General features: G+C 40.0%; 1 protein-coding gene across 3 annotated transcripts in view; it reads left to right on the forward strand.

Annotated features, from left to right (window-relative positions):
• Positions 1-21,507, forward strand: part of PLS1 (plastin 1) — a 49,046-nt gene that overhangs the window by 13,566 nt on the left and 13,973 nt on the right. The window contains exons 2-11 of one of the 3 annotated variants that reach the window (XM_048506720.1): positions 1,126-1,234; positions 7,033-7,196; positions 8,556-8,685; positions 9,321-9,453; positions 11,854-11,935; positions 13,271-13,436; positions 13,589-13,731; positions 14,628-14,723; positions 15,152-15,347; positions 20,510-20,588. In XM_048506720.1, coding sequence (XP_048362677.1) covers positions 1,165-1,234; positions 7,033-7,196; positions 8,556-8,685; positions 9,321-9,453; positions 11,854-11,935; positions 13,271-13,436; positions 13,589-13,731; positions 14,628-14,723; positions 15,152-15,347; positions 20,510-20,588 — 1,259 coding nt within the window. In that variant the 5' untranslated portion in view covers positions 1,126-1,164. Of the gene's footprint in view, positions 1-1,124; positions 1,235-6,974; positions 7,197-8,555; positions 8,686-9,320; positions 9,454-11,853; positions 11,936-13,270; positions 13,437-13,588; positions 13,732-14,627; positions 14,724-15,151; positions 15,348-20,509; positions 20,589-21,507 lie in introns of those variants that run through there. The other 2 variants (XM_048506721.1, XM_048506722.1) reach the window with 2 other exon arrangements.

Below are 21,507 nucleotides of genomic sequence, written 5' to 3' on the forward strand. Positions count from 1 at the left end.
CTAGCCTCTGCCTGGGCTCTCAGTACCTGTTCCAAGTGCCACAGGTGCAATGGCCAAACAGGACTGAAGCTTAGGATCTTCAATATATGCTGTCATGAAGTCTTGACACTGGGCCAGGATGCTGTCCCCAGCCTCTGAAAGGTGGCAGTGACCCATGTAGCCCAAACAGCATGCCTCTAAATTGATATAACCCTTGGGGGGTGGGGTGGCAAAAGCAGTTGTTTCTTTATCAGCTGAGACCATGGGGATCCTCCAGTACCCTTTGGTGAGGTCCTGTGCTAATAGATACTGAGCTATTCTGAGCTGGTCTACCAGATGATTTGCCTGAGGTATAGAGTAGGCATCGAACTGGCCCATAACACTGATGGCCCAATAGTCCGCACAGAATTAGATATTGCTGTTGGGCTTGAGGACCAAAACTATGGGGCTTCTCTGGGAGGGCTCAATCACATCCAGCCATAGGATTTTTTTCACTTCTTGTTGTACTTCTTCCCAGTGATGATGAGGGATAGGGCGTTAGACCACCTGAGATGTAGTGCCTGGAGGATTTGGTATCCCATGGGATACCAGGGTAGTCAGTCCTGGCATCTGGGAAAAGATGGGCAGTATGTTGCTCAGTAGATGTCGTATCTGCTGCAGTTGTCCAAGATTGAGGTGGCCATCACAGGGTAGTCCCTAATGCTGCCTGGGAGTTAAATATGAGATATGCGTCTGGAAAGGTTGAAGACCACTAGCATAAAAGCATTTGTGAGAGAGACTTTCTGTTATACAAACAACCCCACAAATTCTCAAGGCAATGTAGAAAAACACTGCTTTCTCACAGCTTTTTCAACTTCAGCAGGTTACTTTTCAAAGATTTATTCAACCAACTAAAATTTCCATCTGATGTGTTTGGACCTGTATGGCAATAACAGGAGAAGCAATATAGGTGATACCACTGTATAATTAGAAACCAAGTCTTTCTTTGTGACATACTCCAAATAATTTTTAATCACAGTATTATAGGTTGGAAGTTCTTATAGATTGTATACTAATGACAAAACACCACCAATGCATGGTTTAATGGTTAGTAGTTTGTATCTTTTTGGAATACACTTTGTGATATTCTTTGTTGATTATTCTTAGGCATACAGAACTGAAAACAACGGAAGTGGTAGCAAAAAGATGGAAAATAGCATAACCACAATTTCCCGTGAAGAACTGGAAGAATTAAAAGAAGCATTCAGTAAAATAGGTATGTTTGACAAAACTCTCCCAACCTTTGGATTTAGCATGTTATGAAGATGGGGGCAATTGGGATTCCATTTAAGGAGGCAGTCATAACCTTATTCTAGGATTCTTGTGATCATTTTTCATTGGTTCTTATGTCTCTGGCCATATTATTGATTCTACATATTACATAATAATAATAATAATAATAATAATAATAATAATAATAATAATAATAATAATAATAATAATAATAATAATAATAATAATAATAATAATAAAAACAACTGAGGGAAGGAAGCATGTCGAATTCACAACCCCCTAAAAAAACAAAGTATGGCAGTGGAGTTTTTCACAAGGAGACGGGCATGCATACTTCAGAACAAAACAGATTTGGAAAAGAGTGGGAAAGCCAGGGAAATCCCAGAATGTACGTGAAGACACTGAGGCAATTTTTGCACGGTCAAAATATCCTGGGGTAGAACCAGGATCTTATATGCCATGGCTGATTTGTCGCTATTTCTCCTTCCACACAGCTCTCAGGTGCTTCCAAGGAGTCGAGACAGGATCAGGATGTAATGCCCATCTGTTTCTACACTAGCCCATGTCTTTTTCCATTTGCACCGTGATCTCTTCCATGCATGCACGGTCAACCTCCGTTTCCCGCATTCTAATTAGTTCTGCCCCATTTCTGCTCTCATCATATTTGCATGGCACTGGGATCATATAGGGGCATTTCAAAAAGTACCAACCATTTGGCGGTTTTTGAAAGTCGCGGGGCAAAGGGAAAATAGCAGTGTGACACCAGGGCAGACCCTGTGCAGCCTCGGGAACCATGTGGAATTCCCAACTGCACAGGGATATTTTCCATGCTCACCCTGGGATATTTTGACCTTGCAAAAATGGCCTGAGAATCAAGAATAAACCCCAACAGCATCAACCCAGGGCAAACAATCTGTGTTTATACCATACTTGTATATGTTATTTAAAACAAATTATATAAAATATATGTATAAAAATAATTATAAACAATTTTTAAGTGCAGTGCTATTTATAGCTTCATCTGAAACATCCACTGAATCTTGCTCGGAATCCTCCTCTTTATCAAATCCATAATGGCATCCTTTAAGTGAATTCAATGGGAGCGGGGAAACAAATCCAGTTCACCAGATAAGAGTCCATCATTCAGGTGGAAGAGTAGGGAATCAAACTCTGTTCTCCAGATTAGAGTCCACCTGTTCTTAACCAATGCACCACACTGGTTTTCCCTCCTGTTTTCTCGCAGTATTATGATAATCTGTGTGCCTCCAGAAGTTTCCCTAGGTTTTCCTTGATCTTTCCCACACAAAGCCTTGATGGTAGCACTGTGAACAGAAAAATTTGAATTTTCAGTTTTACACATATGGATGCCATTTTTCCCACAATGGGAAATCTTCTACCCATCAATGGAAGGTTTAGGAAGATTTTTACATTGGCAACAAAAACATCATTATATAGATATAATATTATAACAGTATGTGTGCTGAGTTCTCTTAAGCCCAGCTTTGAATTTTAAAAACTGTCCAGTATAGGTCTCTAGTGTAGGGTGACAAGGTATCTTACTGCAGTGGATCTCCTGCTTTAACTCTTGTTGCCTGCTGATCCCCTGAGTGCTGATAGTAGGATTTTTAAAAAAATGATACCAAACCAGTAGCCCATGATCCCTTCCGGTGAATACCAAGAATGATGTCTGGTCATTGGTGTGATGTCAACGAGACAAAGCGGCCTAACTTGGCTATTGCCTCCTAGAAATAGTATGGCGGCATGTTTTGCAAGACTGGGTTTTAATAAGTTTTAATACATTTATTGAACTATTATGTTTGCTTAGTATACTGCCAATACGATCCTTCTGCAAACATAGTAGGTACTGACAAAAATTGTTGGCAAATTTCTGTGTAAGAGCCACTGCCCAAAATAGTACTCTTGAGTAAGCCTATATAAGGTTATCCTCTGTGATATTTTATGCAATGATAATCTTTGAACATAACTTCAATAGATTTTTCTGTCTTACGTGTAAAAGTAGTTGCCAGGGTAAACTTTTTGGTTCTGTGGTTTTGCTTTCTTGTCTTTTTATCAACTTGTCACAGCAAGAAAAGGCTTCAGTTTAGAAATGTGGATTTCTTTACTTGTTCACAAGTAATTTAAAGGGCATACGTGCAGAGTGGCAAACAAGGAACAGACTTTTTGCTTCAGAAAACTTATACTTCAGTGACAGCTGAGCTTTGGGAAATTGAATAAGGCAGCATGAGCTACACAGGAAGCATATTCTCTGCTTCAGAGAAATGTCCTGCTGTCTGTTTTCACCGTAGATTAATAGAAATGAAGATTTAGAATTACTTCAGCAGTACTGACAGTGATTTGTCTGTGTTGATATTATATGTACATAAAGCTTTTATCTGCATTATTAGAATCATGCTGAGATCTGCAAGGATCATATACACTACATCTCATGTCATTGGATTTATACAAAGTATCTTTTCAGTTCGTTCGTTCGTTCGTTCGTTCGTTCGTTCGTTCGTTCGTTCTTTCTTTCTTTCTTTCAATGAAACAATACCTTACATTCTATACAGACACAAAGGTCTACCCCAGGAACATTCCAGCTATGCAAGAGAACATTGTTTCTCTTTAGGCTCCATATTCCCCAACTAGGTGCAAGTATTCCCACCCCCAATTCCTGTTGCCTGCCACCACTTCAAGGGGCAGTGTGGTGGGTGTCATGCCCCCACAGAGCCTTTGTTTATTTCCCCTTTAGTTTCCCCACAGTTAGTATGGGTTTAGCTATGTTTGTATAGTATTCAGTGGGAGGGAACCGAATTTAGTTCTGTCCCTTTAAGAAGCCCTAGGGTTGGTGTTCTATGGCAGTTATTACCCAGCAACCCGTCTGGTTTTGGCAGTTAGGTGCCAACGGAAGCTGGGTGACAGCAACAAGTTAGACAGTCCAAGATGTTATAGACTCTCAGTATTTAACAGTCAAAGATGTTAGAGATTCACAGTATAGATGTTATAGTCTCACAGTGTTTACAATAAATTCCAGACTCCAGAAAGTTTCTGCAACAAAGTAACCTTTATTTAGTTAGACCCGGGAGGAGTCAGGGTCTGTCAACATTGTTACAATTAAAGCTTTAAGTATTGAACTGTTAACTGAATCAGTGAGTCTTACATTCTGCTTTGGCCAGGTGCAGGGCACCTAAATAACCACCTGGGGAGCAGAACAGTGGGGGAAAGAAACACAGCAGCACTGCATGCACCACTACGTCATGCCTGCTAAAAACACATCACATGCAACATCAAACCTTGTCCCCCCTTCTAATCTCCCACACATCTCCTGATTTTGGAGAAGGGGTTCACCCTTCTCCCATTATTTGCCATGCCTCCATGGCCTGTCACTATATTTAATGATAAAATGGCTAGGCTTCATTATGATATTGAAAGCAGGAAAATGACCCCACCACACAAAGAAAAAGTCCTCACCAAAAAGTTCTGTGAGAAATGAGTATGCCTAGGACACCTAGAATATATGCCACATAAGTCTATTGCTTTTATTCTGCATCCTGTTTTGAAGCTGAGTGGGAAAGGCATGCTGTAAACTAATAAATAAATGGAATATAGACAGAGAATCAATTAAAGGGGAAAAGGGGAGTTGGAAAAATAAACCTTCTGAAACCTCTAAAAATCCTGGAGGGGGAGATTTTGATGAGTAATTTTAAATCCTCTCATGGGGATTTAAACAGGTCCACATTTTGGGGCCATTTTTTCACTGTCGAAATGCTCCGTGGCATATCCAGGAGTGTACCTGCTGCGGGGCTTCTCACCCTGCTTCTCACCCTGCTCAACGGCTCCCCGGCTCTTTCCTTGACTTGAGTCAGGGCTGGTGCAGGAAGCCCCTATTGGTCCCCCATGAGCCCAGGGGGACCGTGAGCTCTTCCGCAGTCTCTTCCACGCATGCGCGGACAGCCTCAGTTTCCTGCATTCTGATTGGCTGAATCTTGCCCCATTCCCCCCCCCATTCACTTTCAGTTTTTTTTATTTTAGAATCTGAACACAGGCAAAAGCTGAGAATTGGTGCCCACGACCCCACCCCTGTCTAAAATCCTCGCTCATGCGAGATAATCACTGGCTTCCCCCCCACAAACTCCTCGTGTGTGTGGGGGAGGAGGGGATTCTTTTGTTTGGTGGGATGGACAGGAGCAGCGAGGTGGAGAAAATGTCCCTTGTACTGCTGCTGTGGAGTACCTTCATGGTAGGGAAGCCCTAGAGCAACACGTGGGCATTCATAAAGAACCTCCATTTTGGATGTTCTGAAAAGCCGCAGAGCAAAGCCAATGGTCCAGGGCAATAGCGTAACAGACACGCTGCAGTAACGAGGGCAGTGAAGAACTCTTGATTGCACCAGGTCATTTCCCGTGCTAACAAAGGAGCAATTTCACCATGAAAAACCGGCCTGGGACAACATGTGCACAGGCCAGCTATGCATAAGATTTCCAAAGCTTGCTAGTAGACTAGGTGTGCCCCCTCCCTTTGATGGTTTCCCATCAAACAATTATATGACCAGGAGTAGGGGTTCTATTTCTTCAGTTCTTGCCATGCTGCTGCTAAGACCTCAAGAAACTAAAGTTCCAGAGAGTTCATAGCAGGGCAGGAGAGAGTGATGTGCGTTTGCACAGAAGACCACTCAGTGAACAACAGTTACACTTAAGTGCAACTCTCTTTTCAACTCACTTTTCATGGCTTCTGTGCAGTTCCACACTGGGTGATTAGCAAGCTCACTCCGTTAAGGTGGTGAATATGAAGCTCTCAAAGGAAGAGACCACGGAGAACCACCTTTCGAACAGTTGCTTAGTGTCCCAAATTGACAAGGTGCTCCCTACAAGTGTCCCAGCCAAAATACATGTAGAAACATAGCCAAGAAAAACAGCACTGTCTTGGAGAGAGCACTGTGCTATGGAAAGTGGCATTGAGCAGCCATGTGCTCAAGACAGAGTGTGATAGCTTTTGCCAACCTACAAGTATGGGTTGTGTCAGGATGCTGACCAGTCTTTGGAGCTCAAGAGTCCAATACAAAGTTGTGTTGGGTCCCTAACAGATCAAAACCCAAGAAAAGTCAAATTCAAGGAGTCACAAATAATTATGGAAGGGAGGGGGGATCACAACTGACCTACTGGTCTTATTTTGGATTACATGATCTATATATGCATAAAACTTATTCTGTTAATCTATTTTGCCATAGAGAATGACCTCCAGCTTTCAGTGGACATTAGGAACTGTTGTGAACATAGCAAACACTGCAGCTCTTTTAATTTATTCCAGCTGCATGGAAGCAACTTCTCCATGAGTCTTCCACGTAGTTGAGGTAAAATTTGAATGATTCAGCCCTATAAACAAGGGCTGATGATGTGAGTCTTTTTCATACAATCATGCTTATGATTAGGTATGATATCAATACATTTGTTTGTTTAATCCATACCAGGTTAAAATTTTGGCAATCATCTGCGTATAATTTTCTTTGTTTCCTAACTATGATACAGTATTGTTTTAAAAAAATGTTGTGAGCCTTATCTTAGTCTAATATACTTTACTTCTGAATGTTTTCTAGTCTGCTATAGCAGCTCTAAGTATGTTTGAACTGGAAGAGCTTTCGCTGGTAGAAATGTGTTTAGAGTTAAGGCAATAATTGAATGTTTGGTGTTTTCTTCATTTTCTTGTTCATTGCTTTGGCTTCTTTAAAGTAATTTGAGATGAAGCAAAAACAATACAACACTGAATCTGATCATTTTAAATATTCAGATATAGACAACAGTGGATATGTCAGTGATTATGAACTTCAAGACCTTTTCAAAGAAGCAAGCGTTCCTCTGCCTGGATACAAAATACGAGAAATTGTAGAAAAAATTATAGCTGTTACAGATAACAACAAAGATGGCAAAATCAACTTTGAAGAATTTGTAACAGTAAGTAAAAGAGAAATCCTAATGTCTTTTCAGAATTGTACCAAAGTTTTCTCAGTGAGGCGTGGTCTCAGGAATGCTTAAACACATATTTACCCAGAGTTAATTGGTTTAGTACTTTTTTTTTTGCTATCAAGTCACAACTGACCTATGGCAGCCCCACAGGATTTTCAAAACAAGAGATGTTCACAAGTGGTTCATCATTGCCTGCTTCTGCATTATGATACTGATATTCCTTGGAGATCTCCCATCCAAATACAAGTTTCTGAAATTAGACAAGGTCAGGCTAACCTAGAGCTATTAGTAGTTTATAAAGGAACTATGAGAGGATTACTAAATGGTGCTTAAAAACATGTAATGTTATGGAGATAATACTTATCAGTGGATCAGGAAATATAAATATAACAGTGAAGGAAATTATTTTCCCACCACATTCATAAATAAATGGCTGCAGGACTCCCACTGTTAACATTTGCTGATATTTAGCTGTACAGAATGCTGGTGGTTTGGGTGAGACTGATACCTTGTGAGCAGAAGCCCCATATGTGTTCTAAAACACTGTCAGAATTCAAAGGCAGTGTGTTTGTTCTCCTGGCAGCAGTGGCCGTTTAAAACTGCTGCTTTTTCTCCTGAGTACTGATTTTTTCAAGTGGGTGGGTTAGTGGAATTTATTGGAGGCCTGCTGCCCAGAAAGTCTTGTGCTAAATGATTGGCCAGTGAGGAGGTAGTCTGTAAAATCAGGTATGACAGGGGAAGTCTTGATTAATGGAATAAACACACTTTCACACCACCACTCAAGGTTAGCCTCTTTATGAAGCTTTCAGTATAGGCTGGCAGAGAGCAGAACTAGGGAGCACTGGTGAAGAATTTCAGCTGGCAGAACCTACACACTTATCCCCCTTAGCAGTAAATTTGTGCCATAGCATATCTGCCAGAGGGACATGGGTGGTCCCATTTTCCCGGGCACCATGTGGGAAGGCAAAATTGCCCCCCGCTCCCACTGCTGACATCTCCGGGGAAGCACGCTGGGCCATGGCCATCTGGCCACATTCTCCTGGGCCATGGCAAGGGTTAGGGTTAGATTTCATACAGTCATCTGTATTTTTAACAAAAAGAGTTCAGCGTAATCTGGGAAGATAGTATCTTCATATGCACTTTTGGAAAATAAACTATTCAGGCTGATACGGAAAAAGCTAGACTCCTGGTTGTGAAGTGAGAGCCAGATACACATACATTTTTGTACATATATAGATGCCAATGCCATACAGTCCTTTTGATGACCAGTTTGCTGCTTTGATCCCACTGCCTAATCTATATATGAGCTCTAAAGTGAAAAACACATATTTATTTGGTTTGTTCCAGGTTATCCAAGAATTAAAAAGTAATGATATTAGCAAAACATTCCGAAAATCAATAAACAAAAAAAAGGGAATTACTGCAATTGGAGGAACATCCCCCATTTCCAGTGAGGGGACCCAGCACTCTTACTCAGGTAAATAAGTTGTCCTTTGTTCAGAGAAAAGATTAATTCCTGTCAACGTCAAACCAGTGTTTACATTTCAGACAAGAAAATCCCTGCATCTCTGATATTTTAATGCTGGTCTGTTGCATTTTGTCAAGGACTTTCACTGCCTTCTGTGGCAACATGACATATTTGGTATAACCGATAGAACAATTAAATACCAAAATATACTTTTCAGAGTTTAACAGCCCAATCCAGAGGGCTTCCAGGTTGCATTGGGAGGGTCCCCAGCTGCCTGAAAAAATATATATATCCCAAAACGGACTTAAACCACTCTTTTAGGTTTAGACTTGTGCATTTGCGTATCGTCTCAACTTATGCCACATCTAAATGGATGCATGCTGACACCTTCTCCCTAACAGCTCCCCAAAGCTAAAACTCGGCCAGAGAAATATCAGCAAGTAGATACAATCTGCTCTCATTTGATGAACAAAATGTGTAGCCTGGCTCTAAAATATCAAGAGGACCTATTTAATTCAGCAATGAACAAAAATGCTAGAGACATTGTTATAGTTTCTTTTCTTGTAATTCAACTAGATGATCCACTGACTCCCTTCCAGTTTGCTGCTAGACTATTTTAGAATTGTTGTAACTTTTTTTTCCAGAGGAAGAAAAGGTTGCTTTTGTTAACTGGATAAATAAAGCTCTGCAAGCCGACCCTGACTGTAAACATCTTCTCCCCATGGATCCAACAGATGGCAGTCTTTTTAAGTCACTTGCTGATGGCATCCTCCTTTGGTATGTTTAGTGTTAAGTGGGAAAAAACACAACCCAACCCTGGTCACACAAAAGCCTGCAAAATTCTTGTGGTGTAATCCAACCAAAACAAAGTACTTTTAACCTCCATAGACCCCATTAATTCTAGTGCAGGAGTAGGGAACCTGCGGCTCTCCAGATGTTCAGGAACTACAATTCCCATCAGCCTCTGTCAGCATGGCCAATTGGCCATGCTGCTGACAAATTAATCCCTGAACATCTGAAGAAACACATGATTCTATTCTAGTCTGGAACAGTTTCAATCTCCAATTGTAATCCATAGGATTGTAAAAGGATTGGCTCCCTTCCTGAGGTCTTTGGACCATCTCATTAACAAAATACAGGAAATCATAATGATTTTTCACATGTGGTTTTCTGATCATATTTCCACCAGGAGAGGTGATAATGGACTTTTTCCTTTTGTTGTTCAATGTCTTTTATAACCATATAAGCACTGCAATCAGTGCAATGTCAACAGTGCAAGGGAATACATTGTATATAACCCAAAAGCAGAGCATAGCGGGTTAAACATGTGAATGAAATGACTATGTTTTTGTTGATTTAGTAGCCATTTCCCTGATGGCATGCACAGATAAAAATATATGAACAGATAATGTATGTCTAATTTTCCCATTTAAAGATAAATTGCTGATTCTGTTTTAATCAGACTGTTAAAGTATGATGTTTAAATTAATGCCTCACATCTATGAAACTGTAACCAGCCCATTACAATGAGTGCCTTACAGCCCAATTCTATAGGGGGGAGGGCAACAGGCAGGCCGCACTGGCATGTTTTACCCCCTGTGCCAGTGTAAGGGGCATTCCTGTTGGCAGAGAGAGTAAAGGCACCAGTGCCCCGGTGTCCGTAAGCTCTGTGGTGGTGAAACCAGGAAGTAGCTGCTGCCGTATAGTAACACTGGCATGGAAGAGGTGGGCTGGGGCATCTCAAGGGTGGACCTGACAATAGTTGGTTTCTATCTGGGATTTATGGCTGGGAACGTTAGCACCCGGGACCCTATGGAGAGCTTTCAGGCAGTCAGGGTTTTGTTTTGTTTTTTAGTTGCTTTCCTGTACTTCCTGAAAGCCCTCTGGAGGCAGTGGGGCGGCGTGGCAGTGACACTGTTCCTGGCTGCCAGTGGCATTTGGATACAGCTGTTAGTATCAGTGGCATTTGGATACAGCTGTTAGTATCAGTTAGTATCAGGTGTTCCCTTTTTAAAATAGGTAAAATAAGGATTATGTTTCTTAAGTTCTATCAGTAAACAAAATTCAGTAATTGTTCTGTTCTTCTCTCTCAATATATTATACAAATTGCAGAAATACAATTTTCCAGATTTGCTAAATTTCTGTCTGTAGGACTTTTTTTTAGATGAAGGGACTTTGAAACATACAATTCACTGATCTGAAATTGTAGAGTCTCAGAAGCATGGTAAAATATGCAGTTTCTACACATCTGAACTGTCTTTGAGACTGCTGTGTACTACTACATACTCATGTGTACATACTTGATTATTTTCACTTGTTGGTTATCCCCATTGAAAAGCATTTTATCTGAGTTGATAATGCATTATTCAGAAGTGCTACCCTTGGAGATTAAATTGGGATGGTTAATTCAATCATTTAAGTCATCCACTGATGGTACAAACACTGAAGTATATGTGCCGTTTACCCCTGTTCAGCATTTTTCTCTGAGTTCACAAGTACAATTCTGTTGTTCCTGGCAGACAGTCAATAAGCCTTCTCTATGCATTCAGTTGTTCAGGAGTCAGAACTTTTATGAAATAAAAACATCCATTAATCATAGTGTTCCATTTCTTTTTTTCTTCCACTTGTCTTAGATCCAAATTTCTGTCAATGGGAGGAATTTGTAGAAAATTTTCCCTTCTTTTCTCTTCCCTTGGCAGTCCACAGAACACCCTTGGCTGAGGATTTGAAGAGACACCTGAATTAAATGCCATGCAATACAAAGGTTCACAATAAGGGGAGGGAATCAGGCAAAATTTTTGTGTTATAAGAGCAAACACTGTGCAACGGAAAAATTACACTTGATTCCCCTTTCTTCCTATAAAATCCCATACCATATAGCATTTGTTCAGGATTGTCCCTAATCACAACAGAACGTTTTGAGGGACAAAAGAAAAGATGCAGTCTATGAATTTCTCCCATCCACAGAAGTTTGGATCCAACCTTACAGTGCTACATTCACTACTCCTGCATGTTTTTCTGTGGCTTATTTTTGCATGATGGGTACGTGGTAAATAGTTTAGTATTAACAGATTATTTTTAATTTGATAAAATTTAGGAAGGCTGATTTTCTCTTGTAAATGGAGCTGATAATTATCTGCAGAATATAAAATCAAATGTTCACCTTTACTCCCCCAGCAAAATGATAAACTTATCCCAACCAGATACAATTGATGAAAGAGTCATTAATAAGAAGAAGCTTACTCCATTTACTATCTCTGTAAGTATCACATTATCCAAACAAAAAAATTAAATCTACCTTTAAAAGGTGTCCTGAGAGTAAACTAATTAAGATTTGAAACATTATTTGAATGTTAATAGTGTCAAAAAAACAGCTTGATTGCAACAATTCAATTCCTGGTTAATTGTTTTATGTTTGTTGTTCCTTCAAACTATGTGTAAACAGAATAGACTGAATCACCAGTTGAGGATTATTTGTTTCTAGGGCCCTTTCTGCACATATTTTTGCAATGCAACTGTGTTTCTATCTCTAAGGCTGTTTCCATACATCCCAATAACAGTAAAAACATCATCTCTGGTGTGCTGCTGTTCGCACAGCAGGTGCTGCTGCATTGCAGCAGCAACATGCTTGCCCCCCTCTGGCCACGGGAGCATGTCCCCTGGCCTCCACAATGCCTTAGTGTTACGTTCAGTTCTAGGGTGCAGTCCGAGAATAGGGCTATGGTCAGTTTTAGGTTTTGGTTTTTTGTTATAATTTTGGGAACAATGTATGACTGAATAAATTAAATAAAAATAAAAAGTTAGGGTTGGGGTTCAAACAAGGGCAAGGGTTAAGGCAAGACCCTGAAACGTGAAACTGACCATAGCCCTATTCTTGGACTGCGCCCTAGAACTCAATATAACACTAAGGCAAGCCAGAGCCCCTGCCCATGCCTCAACCCTAACCCTAACCTATTATTTAATTTAATTTATTCAGTGATAAATTGTTCCCAAATTGTAACAAAAACCTAAAGCTGACCATAGACCTATTCTCAGCAGGAGACTCTCCAGATGAAACCACCCAGGTTTAGTGAAGTTTGGTTCAGGGGGTCCAAAGTTATGGACCCTCAAAAGGGTAGCCCCATCTACCATTAGCTCCCATTGGAAACAATGGGGGATGGGGCACCCATTTGGGGGGTCCATAACTTTGGACCCCCTGAACAAAACTTCACCAAACCTGGCTGGTATCATCAGGAGTGTCACCTGACAATAGCCTGAACTTTTGGTGTCACTAGCCTAAAAACTGCACCCCCTGCTGGCTGACAAAATAAAAACACTATAAATACCCACCAAAATTAGAAATGAGCCCAAATTTTTCTGCGCCCCCATGGTGGGCACCCGGGACATTTGACCCAGATGTCCCCATTGTAGCTACGCCTCTGTTCCCCTCCAATGTAGCATCATATTTACATGTATCCTGAATGAAATATTTCATGCCGTAGCCATCTTTGCCTGTTTTTTCTTTTATGTTCATGTTATTTCTAAATGTTAACTGTTCGTACACATACCTTAGTGCATAAGCTTCTATATACATTCTTCTTCTTTTTCTGTATAGGAAAATCTAGATCTTGCACTGAATTCTGCATCAGCTATTGGTTGTACAGTAGTGAATATTGGATCACAAGATCTAAAAGAAGGGAAACCGCATTTGGTATTAGGACTGTTGTGGCAAATTATTAAGGTTGGGCTTTTTGCAGATATAGAAATCTCCAGAAATGAAGGTAAGAAATTAAGGATCATTGGGTATTACAAAGTTTTGAAATCTTGAAATCTGTGATAATTGTCTGCTTCTTCTTTTGGGGGGGATTTTGTGAACAATAAGTGCCATCAATTTTTAATAAAACTGAAGATTTCCTGAAAATCTTTTTTATAGCTCTTATTGGTTTACTAAGCGATGGTGAAGAATTAGAACAATTAATTAAACTATCTCCAGAAGACCTCCTGCTGCGCTGGGTTAACTACCATTTGGACAATGCTGAATCGAAGAGAATAAATAACTTTAGTCAAGATATAAAGGTATTTGTTAGATTGTTTGTCTAATAATAAAAACTAAAATAGAACTAATTAGGCCATCATATAAATCTTTCTGCAACTGCATATTATCGTTTATTAATTCAATTTAATATCCTGCTCTCCCGCTGAAGCAGGCTCAGAGTGGCTTCCAAAACACATAATCACAGTTTGCAAATAGATATATTTAACTGGTTTTGGTGGGTTCTGGTGGGTTTTCCGGGCTGTTTATTTAAAATAAGATATTTAAAATAATAAGATATGAGAATCAAGACATCAATAATGTATAAAACAGTTAGCCTAGGGTGCTAAAACATGGCTAAGATGAAATGTCTTATGGGCTGCATTAGTGATTTGGGAAGCATCCAGAATCACACTCAGGCTCTTGACAGCTTAAGTGTCAATTGCACACCATCAAGAGCTGGAAGCTGGCACCACCCCTTTTCAGACCCTTCCTGACCCAGCTACAGGACCTCCGTTTATGTTAGCACCATCTGTGCTTCATCCACTTCACTGTGGCCTCCAGACAACTGGCCAAGTTATCCAGGGTAGTAGTCAGCCAGCTGTTCACCAACAGATACAACTCATTTTAATCTAACGACTGGCTTCTCACAGTGAGTGGAAGTGCTCTATTGTATCTAGTGTGAGAGTCAGATGGAGAGATGTGAAATAGCTAGGCAGTACTGAGACTGGAGCTGGTGACTTTAGCTTGTTGCTTCTATGCAACTCCATGCTTTATACTTCTCAAATTTCCTTCTAATGCAGAAATGAATGAAATATTGTAATCTTTTTGAAACTGTCTAAAGTTAAGCATGTTATTGCAGCTGTTGTCAGAGTGCTTTAGTGATTGTCCTCCATATATGTTGAGAACTTTTCTTCAAATTTTGTTTTATTTGTTTCAGGATTCAAAAGCGTACTACCACCTGCTTAAGCAAATTGCACCTAAAGGAGACAGCAGTGAGGAGACTGCCATTGACATAGATCTTTCAGGTTTCAATGTATGTGTATATATGTGTAGATATTGATACGTAGTTGTATCCAAAGTTCAGTTTCCACTAATGAAAAGCAGAAATTTTGACTGCAGTACTGCAGGTTACCACACTGTGCCCAGCTATATATTAATGCCCACAAAGGGCTTAGTAAACTTCCTGCTTTTGTTGCCTGCCTTTATTGTTTGAACTCCTAGTGTTCTGTCCTCTCAGACTGATTATTCAGAAGTTCCAAGTATTATCTTCAAACATTAAATGACAAGATGTCACACTGTAAGCCTCTGAACTGAAAATTTGTTTCTAAACAACCAAAGCTTTGCAACTTGATCACGAACTGCATTTTATGTATGACATTATATGAAGATTTAGAAATTCAAACTAATACAAAACATCAACATTATTTTTGAAATTGTATTTTTAACCTTTTGTGTTTTTAGGAGAACAGTGATCTGAAGAGGGCTGAATATATGCTTCAACAAGCAGAGAAACTGGGCTGCAAACAGTTTGTGACTCCAGCAGATGTAGTTGCAGGCAACCCTAAACTTAACATGGCTTTTGTTGCAAATCTCTTTAACACATATCCTGCCCTGCACAAGCCTGAAAGCACTTCTTATGATGTCAATTTGTTAGAAGGTGAGTTTCTGCTGTGGACATCAGATAATAACTAATTTGTACAAATACAAATAGGACTTAAGTGCTGAGTTTGTCACAGAATTGATTCAGTTCCCTAACTATTAGAAAACATTGGCTCACTATAGATTAGTCCTGTTGTAGAACTGAATAACAGTCGTGTTACATTGGACTATAGTTTCCCAATGATTCGCTCCTAAGATACTTCCACAAAGACTTAAATTCACCAGTTAATAACATTACAGGCTTAAGAAGAACCCTGTTAGATCAGACCACAGGGCAAATCTAATGCAGCATTCAGTTTTCCTTGAAATTTGTCCATCAGAAACTGACAGAACTACTTGAATCTGGAAAATATTATTATGGGTCCTGAATTATCCCCTTTGCTACTTCATATATTTAAAGAACAAAAACAGATGGAAAGTAGAACAAGAAATGGAGTATGGAGACAGAAAAGTGAAACGAGCACGAATGACCTCCTTCTTCATTACTCCCTTTCAGGATACAAGGAAGCAAACCTATCTAGGAATCCAGATTCTTTCACTTGTGTTTAGTAGGAAAACCTAGCAAGTGATTTCTTGTAGGAGAGCACTTGCTACTAGGGTGTTGAGTCAAGCAAAAGGCTAAAATGAGTGACTTGGAAACTCAAACTCAAAGTCAGTACTGCCTAGTCTGACTATCAGCACCTCTGTGAGGTTTCAGACAGAGGGTCTCTCCTTATCTGCTACCTTAATTGGAGATGCTGGGGATTGAACCTGGACTTTCTGCATGCAAAGCAGAAGCTTTACCATTGAGTCACAGCCCTTCCTGTGGATTCCTGGAGAGGGTTCTAACTGTTGCTGATGTCCCAAGCATCGTACTATCTTTTCCCCTGATTTTACATGAGAGCAAAATGAAACAATTGTACGGCCTAGTTTCTTGGACCCCAAAAGAATCCTGGTTTAAGCGTTTTGAACTGCTAGCCGTGCCCCTACCAGTAGCCCCTTTCTGTAGGTTCTGTTTAGCTATCATGGCTGACAACCAGTGGCATCCACATTCCTTTAATGTGGTGCCTCTATTGTCCAGCAGTTTTATTACTAAGTTTGTACTCTTGGAAAACAATTTGTCCATTAATAAACTAGCTGTCTGGATAAAAGTAAAATGTTCTATTGACAGTATTGTATTCAACCTCAAAAGATTTGCTATGCAGTATTCTTTTAAATATTATTGTATGAATGGTGAGCACATTCATTTCCTGATAGTTATGAGAGGTCATAAACTGACAATTTATAATTTTGCTGTTTTTCTTTATGGAATGCAGATTTGACCCCTCCCAATATAGGTACAGTATTTAGTATTTTTCTTTAGTCTGTAAACGTGTTTCGCCTGAGACTTCAGGTTTTTTTTTCTTCCTATTACTGCTACAATCACTTTCTTCCTAATTGTCCTCCTGCATTGGTTATATATTGCTGGCTCTCTTTAATATGCCGTTATAATTAAGAAAAAATATTAACGACATCATGCATTGACATTCACAGAAAAGTAAAAAGTAAATTGCTCTCTTCAATGACGTAGGTATAGATTTTTATGGGGGGTTGGGGCGGGGCCACATCCCCACCTGTCCCTGGGGGTGTGGCCATGCCTCCCCAAGCCCCACCCCCAGTGCTTATAAAAGCAGCCCTCCGAGGCCAGGGATGGCAGACTACCCTGTCCCGCCCTGCCCCCCCCTGCCCCCCCTGCCCCCCACACCGGCTGGGCTCCCAGCCAGCGGCCGGCAGTTCCTTCTGCCCTCCCCTCCGGGCAGAGGCGTAGCTAGGGAAAATGGAGCCTGGTGCAAAATCTGAGTTTTGCACCCCCTCCCCCGATGGGCAGCCACTATGATGCTGGAATCCACCCCAAAACAGCATCACTTTCAATGTTCAAACTAGGGAGCCCAGATCCTCCTTTTAAATCAACCTTAAAGGGAGATTCTGGGGTCCCCAGTTAAAACAACATTGAAAGTGATGCTGTTTTAAGGTGGATTATCCCCCACCCTGAAACAGCAACACTTTCAATGTTTAAACTGGGGACCTCAGATTCTCCCTTTAAATCCTTGCTGAAGGGGTGGATTTAAAAGGAGAATCTGGGGAAGTTTGGAGGGTGCCTGCTGTCAGGCGTGCAATTGTTAAGCTAGCAGCACCAAATTTTCAGGGTATCTTTAGGAGACTCTCCTAATGATACCACCCAGGTTTGGTGAAGTTTGGTTCAAGGGGTTCAAAGTTATAGACCCTCAAAAGTGTAGCCCCCATCTTCTATTAGCTCCCATTGGAAACAATGGGGTATGGGGGCACCCCCGTTGAGAATCCATAACTTTGGACCCCCTGAACCAAACCTCAACAAACTTGGGTGGTATCATCAGGAGAGTGTCCCAACAAATCCCTGAAAGTCTGGTGCTGCTAGCCTAAACACTGTGCTCCCTGCAGGCCAAAAACCAAAAATACTAAAAAATACCAAAAAACCACAAATGTGGGGCAGAGCTTTGGACCTGTAATGGGGGGGGGGGTTTAACCCGAGGAAACCCACCCCCCTTATCTAAGTCCTTGACTCTTTTGACTTCTGCTAATGGCCTTGCTTACATATATGGAGTTCTTTGGAAACTGTGATGGAGCCTCAGAATTGTGCACTGAAAGACAAGATTTTGAATACATAGGTTTTTCAGTCAGAAATTCACGGCTGCAAGTTTCTAATAATAGGAAATCTTTCAGCCCATGGAACATAGTAACATCTTCTTTTTCCCTTGTGCATAGCTTGAGTTCTTAAAAGAGGACACTTTAAAATAATGGTATAACAACAACAATTTAAACTCTTGTCCAGACTTTTTACTTTGGAGGTATCTTATGTCCTGTATAAATGTTGTGGCCTCCCAGACATGAAGGATTCTACTGTAACTTCTCTCATATGCTGTGGATTTTAATAAATCTAAATTGATCATGGTGAATGCTGAAATCGATGATCTGAGAACACCATATGTTCCACTGACTGTGGAACTACTTTGTATCAAATAGTGTATTTCCCCAGCATAGAAATTGATGGCCACAGCTCATGCTCCTGAGTCAATGTTTAAAATATGTATGGGGAGGGAGAGAGAACTTAGTTGTCATGGACAATTATTGTAGCTGAGTGAGTTTTTGATAGCTGAAATTATTTTCTTGGACATTTATAAATCTGTGAAGCTGTCTTATAAGACAGACCATTGGCCTATCTAATTCAGTACTGTGTACTCTGATGGATAGCAGCTCTCCAAGATCTCCAGCAAAGGATGGTCTTCTCCATCTACTACCTAAGAGACTAAACATGGAATCCTCTGCACAGAAAGGGAGTGTCTATAATTGAGCTATAGCTCCCCATTAAAGAAAAAAGGGACAAAAATGATGTTAGAAATTGTATCTAACATTTCTAGGAGAGTGAATTATATTGGTATATTGGTTAGTTGCTCCCTTCTTTTGTTTTTTCTGTATGCAAAATAAATTGATGCCTAATGTAGTGATTAGAGAAGAAAATTGCCACAGATGTTGGCCTCAAAATTATTCTCTTGTCTAATTTCTGTTGGCTTCCCATTATTTTGTTCCCTGAATACAGTTATCTTTTGAACAATGAAAAAGAGCATGGGGTTGGAGGGAGTATGGCATGAAAAGCTGGCCAGTTTTCAGCCATCTAAAAAGCATGCTTATGTCACAGCACAGAACTTTGTTTAGAGTGGCATATTAAATACGGTGTGTTATATTTAGTTCCTCAGTTTCTTCTAGTCAGGAGTACATTCTTTTAATTTGCATGTTATTATTGCTGTTGTCTAGAGTGGCTTTTTCTGGCATTGTTCAGCGTGCAGTTTCAAATTATTAGTGTGAGTGAAGTTGCTGAATATATTTCCTTTAGAATCTATACTTCCTGTAGTAAGCTTTCCTGGAATCATTTGTGGGTTAATTTGAAATATTCACATGTCAATTAGTATGTAATTTTCATACTCTGGTCCAAATTTGGTCAACATGTAGTTTTCACAGTCAGAAAATTGAGTAAAACAATGCATCTCCCAATATGAACAAAAAAATTAAACAGTGCTTCTCACATTAAAAATCATATTCTTCAACATTAAAAATGCCTTATTTTTGGCTCACATTTGCATTTCTAATATAAAAATATGCTGACAATTAAGTATAAACATTAAGCTGATTTTTTAAATTTAATTTTATTTCTACCAACTCACATCTAGTTTTCTTAAATAACCACCAAGTATCTGGTATTTATTTAAAAATGCATTCTTTATTATCTTGTTTTTTTCAGTAGTCCAGATATAAGCTTAATTTCCTCAAATAGAAAGATGAACTATTACAAGAAATTTCTCACCCTAAACTAGCTCGCTATTTTCTTACTGAGCAAATGTTCTAAAATGTAAGAAATTTTGAATTGTCAAACAGCAAGTATCTGATAGGAGTGGTTTTGTGAAAAGGACAAAAGCCACATTCCTGACAGCTTTACCATATCATAGTTGTGGTAACAGTATACAATTTTTGTGTTTACACAAGCCATATAAACATAGGATGGACAAAGTTTATTTACTTCATGTATATCCCACCTTTCCCCCCAATGGGGACCCAAAGGAGCTTCTGGACTACTAATGTCAGATTGCTAGTGTGTTAATAGTGGATTAAGTAGTAGAGTTGGACCATAAAGAACTGAATTCAAATACCCCATCAAGCTCACTGGGTGGCCTTGCACAAGTTTGTCTATCACCCAATCCCACATCAAGATGAAGGTAAAGGGGAAAAAATGGAATAACCCCATGCAAATGGCTAGCCTAACCTCCTTTGTTATGTAGGCATAAGAAGTACACTACTTATTTTTACTATATGTATCTATTTCACTCCCATATATATATCTGTGCAAATACCTCAAAAGGCTGTATGCAAAGTGGTTTGTTTCTCTGTATTTTTCTGTTTTTAATAGAAAAAGGAGTCATGCTTTCTGGTTTGTGATACCTGTACTATTTCTATTCAGCCACCTAGATTTTGACAGACTTTAACAATTGGATCAGAATAGATTATTTCTCAGGAAAAGATTCACTACTTTTATGATAAGGAATATCTTTCAGAGCAACCACATGATCAAATGATAAATTGTGTATTCTAATAATTCTGTGCCTTTTGCTATAGGAGAAAGTAAGGAAGAAAGGACATTCCGAAACTGGATGAACTCTTTGGGTGTAAGCCCTTATATTAACCACTTGTACAGGTAATTCGTAGTAGTCATTAAAGGGTCGTTGATGCAACTTACTTATTATTGTCTACAGTGTCATGTAGGAGAGCCAGTGTGTTGTAGTGATTAAAAGCTGTGAACTCTAATCTGGAGAACTGGGTTTGATTCCCCACTCTTCCACATTAAGCCTGCTGGGTGACTTGAAGTAGTCAAAGTTGTCTCAGAACTCCCTCAGCCCCACCTACCTCACAAGGTGTCTGTTTTGGGGAGGGGAAGGAAAGGTGATTGTAAGCTGTTCTGAGAATCCTGACAGGAGAGAAATCCTGTAAATCCTGGTATAAATCTAAATTCTTCTACTACAAGAAAATATCTATTTTCTTCAGTATAGTCTAAGATGATACTCTTTGGGCAAATCCTAAATGTAAAGATCTTAGCAGCAGTACTGGGTCACCATTATATTTTCACTCGTCAGCCTTCCCCAATCTCTTGTGCAGCATCTGAGGAGCTATTTCAGCTAATGCGTGCTGAGGCGGGAAGCCCAATTTTTTTTCTGCCATATCTTGTTTAAAGGGGTATTTCCTACCAATCAGGAATAGCTCAAGAGTTTTGCCACCTTTAGGGCAGGGTGGTTTTGAGGTGAATGTCACATCTGTGTGGGTTGACCATGTACTCTAGCTCTGCTCTGGATCCCATTGTTTTCAGAGTGTAGGCAGATCATGACTGCAGATGAATAATCAATGGGGTTCTATCTATAGTAATAAAAGATGTGCTGCTTTGGGTTCCCACTAGGGAGAAAGGCAGGGTATAAATTAATAAAAATATGTGACTGGTTCTGGTGGGTTTTCCGGGTTGTGTGGCCGTGGTCTGGTGGATTTTGTTCCTAACGTTTCGCCTGCATCTGTGGCTGGCATCTTCAGAGGTGTATCACAGAGAAAAGTCTGTTTCACGCTGTGTC

This window comes from Sphaerodactylus townsendi, linkage group LG08 (assembly GCF_021028975.2).
Source record: "Sphaerodactylus townsendi isolate TG3544 linkage group LG08, MPM_Stown_v2.3, whole genome shotgun sequence".
Taxonomy (NCBI): Eukaryota; Metazoa; Chordata; class Lepidosauria; order Squamata; family Sphaerodactylidae; genus Sphaerodactylus; species Sphaerodactylus townsendi.